Source organism: Cicer arietinum, chromosome 7 (assembly GCF_000331145.2).
Source record: "Cicer arietinum cultivar CDC Frontier isolate Library 1 chromosome 7, Cicar.CDCFrontier_v2.0, whole genome shotgun sequence".
Lineage (NCBI taxonomy): Eukaryota > Viridiplantae > Streptophyta > Magnoliopsida > Fabales > Fabaceae > Cicer > Cicer arietinum.
The window spans coordinates 17,320,356-17,329,591 of record NC_021166.2 but is presented as its reverse complement, the minus strand read 5'-3'; the positions used below and the strand labels follow the sequence as shown (position 1 = coordinate 17,329,591).

Below are 9,236 nucleotides of genomic sequence, written 5' to 3'. Positions count from 1 at the left end.
GAGTGTGAAAGTGTAATAAAAGTATTGATATCAATAATGTAATAGTCAATTTTGGTATACTTATAAAGGATTTGGACCGTAGAAAGACAGTTTAAAATTTGATTCTCCATTTCCTGACGGTCACGGAATCACACAAGAAAACGGTAGGTAGTAGCATTCGAGTGAACAAGTTGCCTGCGGAAATGTCATTTTTTGATTAGTCAGGGAGTTGAAAAAGGCACGGGACAAGTTGGGAAAAAGTAGGCAAAGAAGCAATTTATTGATGAAGTCCCCAATTCAAGTTGGTTGAAAAGTAAAAACAAACCAACCAAGTTGGTTGAAAAGTGGAAATAAACAATGCACGGGACGAGGTCCACTCTAATAATAGATAAACTATAATTTTAGTTTTTGAAAATGTAAGGGTAGTGTCATTTTGACAGCTGATTTAGTCAAAAATTTAATTTAGTATATGAATTTTTAAAATGTTAGTCACTTTTAGTTCTTGACGATATAACGGTAAAATATTATTTTTACATGAAATTATATTTTTCAAATATTTTTATGATAATAATTTGTATCTTTCGATGACTATTTTGATGATTTGAGTATTAATTTGAATTTTTGATTGAATCAAGTATCAAAGTGACAACACCCTATAATTTTAAGGTTTATCCGTTCAATAATGTTCAATTATCAATGAAGTTTAAAATAATTTTAAATGTGGATTTTTTTTATAAAAGTTAATAGAAGATAAATTTTTATGGATAAGTATAAAGTTGAATTTTAATAACTTTATTTTTAGGTACGTAGGACTATGATTTGGAAGTGAGAAATGAAGGTGGGAGAAACAGATATCATCTTTGGTAATCATGGTGCTTTCTAATAATGTATCAAAAGGATCTTAGGGAAATATTGGTTATTGCTTTTTCGAGTCTCAACTTTCAACTTTGTTGGTGAGTTGTGTTAACACTAAAAAGTTGGCATGAGAGGGGAATAAAAGATAACCTAGTAAGATAAATGGTGGGGTGGGACCACACAACATTATCCTAATAGCTAAAACAAAGGCTAAGAGCAGAAGATGCCATCAATAATCACTTTTTTTGTTTTAATATAAGCATCAACGGTTTGGGAACTCTTATAGTCCTCCCATTGAGAAAGATCTAAAGTAAATGGGAATTAGGATAGATGCAAAAGGAGACCATATAATTAAATAGCATATTTACCTTTATTATTATTTTTATAATTGAGACACTATATAATAAACATTTGAACAACCTTTATGTCCCTCATTTGTCTTATCTTACCTTTAACCTTTATTTTATTTTTGTTTTGGCTCCTTCATTTGGGTATTTACTTTTGCTAATGAAGATGTAAAGAAATGATTCACAAGGAGTGGAAATTAAGCTTGTTGTAGAAGGTTGCTTGATAAAACTAATAGTAGTGGTTATAACACTTAGCACTAAGAAATGCACCTTATTCTTTCATGTGATTCCATTTGACTTGAATGATTAATGTTATTCTCATTCAATGACTGATTTAGTACAAATATGAGTACTTGTTGGGATTCTTGTTAAAAATGTTAAAAACACTTTTTTTTTCCCCTACATTTCATTCAATGTGCATTATTGGGATCCATGTGCTACAAATTTCCTCAATGGTTGATTGATAGCCAACAAAAAGAGCATAAAACAAAAAGAACAAAAATGAGTAAAGAGGCACACAAGATATTTGAAAACAACTGCGATGCTTGCAGCTATATGTATAAATGCAAATTGTGCTAACATGCATGCCATGGTTTCCATCAATTGTTTGTCCTATTATTATCCAACTAGATTGATCATTAATTTAATTAGACGTTGATTGCTTTTATGTCTACCACTATGTAACATCGCTTATCTTTTTTGATATTTTAGAAAATATCTTTTTATTTTTTTTCTTGTTGAATTTTATTGTTGAAAATATCTCTTTACTATAACAAATATGTAGATTAGTTAAAAAAGGACAGTTACAAGGTAAAAGAAATATTATTTAACTTTTTTTAAGGAAAAAAAAATTGTCTCTAAAATATCTTTTCATTTTAAATTATTTTTTTAAGTGTAATTTTATTTTTGAATTTAATTTATATATACTGTCAGTATAAAAAAAATTACATCATTAATCAATCACCATTGTTCGATTATTAGTAATTTTTTATTTTTTATAATACTCACTTATATTTAGTCATGATTTATCGACTATATAAAAAATATTATATTGGTAGTATATATAAATAAAATATTTTTTTATTTTTAAAAAGCAAATTTCCAATCGTAATATTAGTTAGCTTTCTACTCCTCTCAACTAGGATGAGAAGATATTTTGGAGACAACTTTTCAAAATATCAAAATTTTCACTCCTCTCAACAAAGGTGAGAGTTTAAACACATGATGGCTCGTAAAAGATTTAAAGTTGATTGAAAATAACTTCCTCACAATTACATCTATTATATTACTACAATATTTTTTATTAAAGAATATCTAACGTGTAACTGTAAAAAATTAATCACTAGAATCTGATAAGGTTATAGTTGATAAAATTATCACAAAATGAAACATGTCACCCAACTAAATAAGACATATGTCATTTCATTTATATATTAAAATAAAATAGATGATTTTGAATTATCTGACTTGAGTATTATTTTTAAGTATATCTCCTAGAACAAAAATTAAAGGTGTAGAAGAAACACTACGTTTATTTAATATTTCAATGTGAGTGTTATTTTTGAGTATATTTTTAAAACAAAAATTAAAAGTGTAGAAAAAACACTATGTTTATTTAATATTTCAACTATGTTGAAACTTTAGAACAACAATAATTATTTGTAAAACCTAAAAATATTTTTTTTTTTAAAAGAAAAAATACCTAATTTACACACAAGAACAACATTCTCCACTCAAGAAATGAAGCACTTTTGATACCACTCAATACTCATAATAGATGCGCAAGAGGATATTGGACTTTGAAATTAAAAAGACAAAGGAGGTGAAAATTTATAACATGGTAAAAAAATTTAAAAATAAATTTGAGAGGATCTTGAAGAAGTGTTTTAGCTTTTGACATATGGAGAAATTCAATATGAACACAACACCCAACATTAATTATATTTAATTAATTAATTTTCTTAAGTTATCGTAGATGTTTCAATATTGTTGGTAAGTATGTGTGCTTTCTACATCTCTTTAGGTGAAAATTGCCCAAAAATTGAATCCCTACGAGATAAACTTGAAATGAAAAGAAAAAAGATAGATCTAAATAAAATCATATTTATAATTTACATGCACATGTACAAATAGTTTTAAGGCAAGAAGCCATTATAAACAGTGTGGCTATGACTTTCAACACTATTACCGACACAATTAGAATTATTAGCAACTTCGGCATTGTCGCCGCCGACGGACTTTGGCTCCGTCTCACCGGCGACGGCACCGGCAGAATTCGGCTGGTAGAGGCCGCATTTCTGACACCTGGCGATTGCAAAGGGAGCACGGCAAGAGGGGCAAGAAGAGTGGGACCCAAGCCACGTGTCTACACATGCCACGTGGAATCCATGACCGCACTGAGGTAATACACGAACCTCTTCGCCGGCGGTAAACTCCGAGAGGCAAATGGCGCACTCCGACGAGACAACCCACTTTCCAGGACTACCGTCGAGGTAGGTAAACTTAGGAAGCGAGTTCAGAACCTTTTTCTTGAGACCTTTGTTGGCGGAGCCAGGCGCCGGCGAGTTTCCGGCAACGGGCCCACGGCGGAGCCAAGCACATCTGGCGATAGCGGTGAGACCCACGACGGATATGAGAGCGCATAAGAGAGCTGCAAGGATGACGACGAAGTCGGATTCTAAGGATGCGGCGGACTCCGGTGGCGGTGCGGCGGAGTCGGGTGTGGATAGCAAGTTTCGGAGTATGCGAGTCATATCGTTGAGTGTGTTGATAATAATAATAATAAAAATAATAATGTTTGTTTTATTAGGAAGAGAGAGAGAGGGTTATTTAATGTATTGTATAGTTTGTTATTTGAGGAATTGTGTTGCGTTTTGGGAAGATGAATAATTGAGGTGTGTAGTTATATATAGTAGAAGTAGGTTTGAGTGGAGGGTACTTATTGTGCGTTTTTAGGATAAGAGTCAGGTGGAGAAGACTCTTGACTCAAAATAATGAAGAGAAGGAGGAGGGTCTTTTTGCTCACTATTTGCTGGTGGGGGCTTCTCTACTTAACAAGGAAACTTCAATTCAAATATATCGTAATATCTTTAATACTCCGGAATTTCTATTTTCTACTACATTTCTAAAGTGATATATTATGATATTATAAATTAATTGATCAATTCAATAACACGATACAATTTTAATTAATTAATTTAATTAAGTAATATATTTAATATCATCAGACTTTTAAACTTTATACTTTAACTCCCTTTTGACTTTGGGGTTAAATTGTATAGACAAATGTATTTGTATTAATGATTTAGTCAATCTTTAATACAGGATATATAATTGCTGATGTACATAAATTAATGAAAAACCAACTCATTTATTAGTTAAACTTTTATAAACATGTTATTTTTTCTTTAGAGTACCATAAAAATTATCATATTTTATTATTATTTTAAAGAGTCTATCTACGAAACTCATACTAAATGATGAGAAAAAAATAAGAGTATCAAGTTTGAACATGCACCATACTATCAAGTATCAATTCAACTACTTCTTAACTAAATTGTACCAGATATCTTAATGATCTATATGTCTCAAATATAACTAACAAAAAAATTGTGTTACATGGTCTAAAATATAAAAATATATATTTTTAATTATAAAATATAAAGAAACATTGACTACTACTATATTTAATGCATTATTCATTAACTATCCTTCCTTTAATTTAAATTTTGTTTTCAAATAACTCTTTTATCCTTATAAAATAAGTTGTCAAGAAGGTAAATTTAAAAACTACAATTAATATTTTTATTACTTTCAAAAATTAAATAAGACATATTTCTATTCTATAAAAAGAAAATCAAAATAAAACTAATTTCCTCTCTAAAGAGATGTCAAGAAATGTTTTTTTATTTATATAAGAGACCGAATAAATAACATTAATTCTTGATAAGAAAAAAATTAAATATTCAAAATAGTCATTGATAGAAACATAGTTGCGTTGTGAATTTGTAATTTTAATGAATATTGCTGAAACTTTTTTTTTAAAGACTAAATTAAGTTATGTAATTTTTCAAAAACTAAAATAAATCTTACCCGAAATTTGAACAAACCACCGCCGCTCAGAGCTCTTTGGCCGCCACTTCAACGTCTCACTCACAGGTTCTCTCGTTCTGTAGTTCGCTCTCTCTCTCTCTCTCTCTCTCTCTCTCTTTCTCTCTCTCTCTCTTGTTCGTCCTCTCTCGTTTGCTCCCTGTTGTTGAGACAAAATCTCAATTTAATGTTTTGATGAAAACAAACAAAAAGTTAATTAAGAATTCTAATTATGATTCTAAGTGTTTTGATATTTAACATGTGTTTTTGAGTATGTTAAAACAAGATAGGTATCAAACATCACAAATCAGATCAAAGAAAGCAGTTCTGGAAAACGCAGATTGATCTTGAAGCAGTTCTGGAAAATGCAGATTGATCTTGAAGCAGTTCTGGAAAACGCATATTGATCTTGAAGCAGTTCTGAAAAACGAAGATCAATCCTGGAAACAATATTCATCTTATACTCTCATATAGAATCAACAAAAGATCAATCCAAGTCACATTTGTTCCAGATTTTGAAGAATCAAAGACATGCTTCAATAAAGGCATATCACAAAGATCATTCTTCTTATAAAGCAAATGCAAGTACAAGACTACAAGTAGCAAAGTACACTACTGATTTGAACTATTCTAAAGCCTGTGCACATAACAGAAAAGCATGTACTCAAGGCTGACATACTGACACAAATCACAGAGTACAAGGCCAGTTCATCACAAACCAAAAGATCAATCTTGGATCGATCTTTTGATGCAGCTCATCAATCTTGCTTTTGGCAGAACTTATCCAACAACTCTTTTATGACAGCTGGTCCCTTTCCAACAGTCACATGAGCTGTCATAAGCCTTCTTGGAGTCTATAAATGCAGCTGCAAGTTGAAGAACAAAACACAACAATCAGCACCAAGCAAAAGATCAATATTTTCAATCATACTCAAGTGTCTCAAAATCTTTCTTATAGGTTGCTGTTTTGTTTTAATCTTTGTGTTGTAATCATTTACAACTGAGGTCTATTTACAGAATATATTTCTCAAACAAGAGTTGAGTAAATATCAAGATTCTAAATAGTCTCAAATCCATCACTTTGTAACTCAAGGTTGTTTTGTCAAATCTTGAGTAAATTGCAAAAATCCTTTCATGTTTTGAAAGGTAACTTGTTAAAGCCTTTCCAAAACAGTAAGGTAGAACTGAAGAAATCCTTTCTAGGTAGAAGGGTAGGAATTGTGTAAAGATCAAGATTGATCCATGAAAACCAAGAACGATCTTGGTTTGAACACTTAGTGAAAAATCTCACGGTTGTGAGGACTGGACGTAACCCGGATTGGGTGAACCAGGATATATCCTTGTGTGATCTCTCTATCTCTATCTCTATTTATTTTATGCTTTACAATCAGATTTTATATTGATAAAATTGATATTGTTGTTTCAACAAAACCAAGATCGATCTTCATCACTGCCAAGATCAATCTTGGATTGAGATCTTTTTTTTTTTACCTTCACCTGTTTCACTCTCGTTCGTTGTCTCGTTTGCTCTCTCTAATTTGTTCTATTTTCATGATTATTTGTTGTGTAAATGAATGTTTATTAATTGATTTGCAAACCCTAACTCATTCTCTCATTTTATTTTTTGCACAGCCCGTTGAAATCCCTAACATCTCATTTCACAGGTAAGAGCTTGAAAATCCCTAACTCTGTTAGTTTAATCTATTAGTGGTAATTAATGAATTGTAATGAATTTGTGTTTGGTTTGCAACTCTGCTGATTACTTGGGGAAATACAAATGTTAGTGAAGCTGAAAGCAATGAAGCTGGGAGTTTTGAGGAACTATTTGAAGATTTGAAGATTTTTGTTGGGAATTTGCCTTTTGATGTTGATAGTGAGAAATTGACCTTGCTTTTTGAACAGGTTGGGACTGTAGAAGTTAATGAGGTAAATTCTTATCTTTTGGTTTTCAATTTCAAATATTATGTAATTGCGTTAGTGCTATATAGTATCTTATACTTATGGTAGAAAGTGTTTAAATGTGGCTCTTGTGTTGTGATTTCAGGTAATGTATAATAGGGATACTGACTGGAGTTGTAGATTCGAATTTGTAACCATGAGTACAATGGAAGAAGTTGAGAAGGTTGTAAACAAGTACAATAGCTTTGTAAGTTTTCCTTTTATCTTTTCTAATGTGTGACTGATTCAGCACTGAGAAGGGTTGTGAATTGTGATGTTATCAAATATGTTGAAGCGGGAAACATCTCTCAGAAAATGGAGAAAAAAAAGAGAGGATGCTACCTGCAATGTGTGTTACAAAACATGAAAATTATGAATCGATGCACACTATGAAGAGGAAGCTAAACATATCAATCATATAGTTGTAACGTTTTCTTCCATTTAGAGTTGTAGACTATATTAGTTAACCAACTTGTGTAAATATCCTTGCGAACCTTGTCAATGTTTACTTTTCAGTGTGTTTGAACCTTCAAAACTTTTTTTTTTAATCTCATTTATCCTTTTAAGAAGCATGCCATTTACATTTATATTGTAGTATTGCATAGCTTGTAACTGCATCCAAATTGACGTTCTGAGGTTGGTCTCTATACATTGTCGTATTTGTTCTAACAATGCTTTGCCCTCATCATAGTACAATGCTGCAAGATTTTAATGGTGGCCAGGAGTTGGTAAAAATGCTTATGGTGGCTTTTGCTTCGTGACATTTGATGATTTGAATACCTGTTTGCTACCATGTATACTTATTTTTGTAACCATATCTACTTATGTCTTAAATTGCAACCTCCATACAATATTTTTTCAGATTTCGATGGAGAGAGCGCTGGTAGTGACGCAGAATACCTGAACGACAAGGAAACTACTAGAGGGGGCAAATCTTCTATGAATCTCAAACCAACAACATCTTCATTTAGGTAATCTTTAGCTTTTAATTTGTACATTAATCTCATGAATATGGCTGCAACACTTTGTTCTCAATCTTTTTTTTTTTCTAAAAGGTGGTATGAAACAAAAAAGAACCCAAAAGGTGGTATGAAACTAAAAAGAACCCAAAAGAAAGGCAACAAGGGAAACAAAAGGTAAGTAACACCAACAGAGATCAATAAAACTGTGATTTGCTGAGGTTCGTGTATTTATTTTACTTGATGAGAGTCTACGTTGGTAACTTGACATGGGATGTCGACAATTCTCGCTTGAAACAAATTTTCAATGAACATGGTAAGGTTGAGAGTGTTTGGGTAGTCTATGACAAAGAGACCGGTCGATCATTATGGTTTTGGCTTTGTTACAATGTCCAGTGACAATGATATGAATGAAGCCATTAGTGCTCTTGACGGTCAGGTGAGGCAGAAGTTATTTCTTACTTAATCGTTTGTAACATAACATGTATCGGTAAATAAATGTGTTTAACGAAAGCAACAATGTTATTGAGACAATGTTTTGAAGAGGCTTATGATAAGTTTGGAATCATTACAAGGATTACATGTGTGATTAATTTTTTTTATTTTTTATATTGCAGAGCTTGAACGGGAGGGCACTTAGAGTGCATGTTGCTGAGGAAAGGCCCAGACGCAACTCTTTCTGAGTCCAAGAAATTTTCACTTTTAAAGTGTGTGTTGGCTGATTTATTTTTTTCTTCTTAATGGTTGAGGTTACAATTTCATTTTTTTTTTTTTAATTTTCAGATGTTCCTTTTTGGCAAATGGTTTCATATTAGATTTGTATATTTTGATGTTATTAATTTATGTCCACATGAAAATTATTAACCTATGATTCCAATTTTAAAGGAAATCTCTCCAAATATCGTGTTACTTGAGTAATGTTACTTGTGAATTTTCTGTGGGTAAGTATGTGTTTTTACCCACAGAAACTCTATGAGTAATGTTACCCACGGAGAACCGGTGAGTCATACTATCTATGGACATTCCTTAAGTAACTGTATCCCGTGGGTAAATATATTCCTACGAGTGA

The 9,236-nt window shown here is 31.6% G+C and overlaps 1 protein-coding gene and 1 pseudogene across 1 annotated transcript; one reads left to right on the top strand and one right to left on the bottom strand.

Annotated features, from left to right (window-relative positions):
- Positions 1-3,264: 3,264 nt before the first annotated feature.
- Positions 3,265-4,216, bottom strand: LOC101497131 (RING-H2 finger protein ATL80-like). Its single transcript, XM_004509405.4, has one exon. It carries the CDS (start codon positions 3,932-3,934, stop codon positions 3,317-3,319), a length of 618 nt encoding a protein of 205 aa, XP_004509462.1. The 5' UTR covers positions 3,935-4,216; the 3' UTR covers positions 3,265-3,316.
- Positions 4,175-8,942, top strand: LOC101488363 (28 kDa ribonucleoprotein, chloroplastic-like; annotated as a pseudogene).
- The last annotated feature ends 294 nt before the right edge of the window (positions 8,943-9,236 follow it).

Excerpts from the sequence above, each read along its gene's own strand:
- LOC101497131 (XM_004509405.4), bottom strand. The coding sequence starts at position 3,934 with ATGACTCGCATACTCCGAAACTTGCTATCCACACCCGACTCCGCCGCA.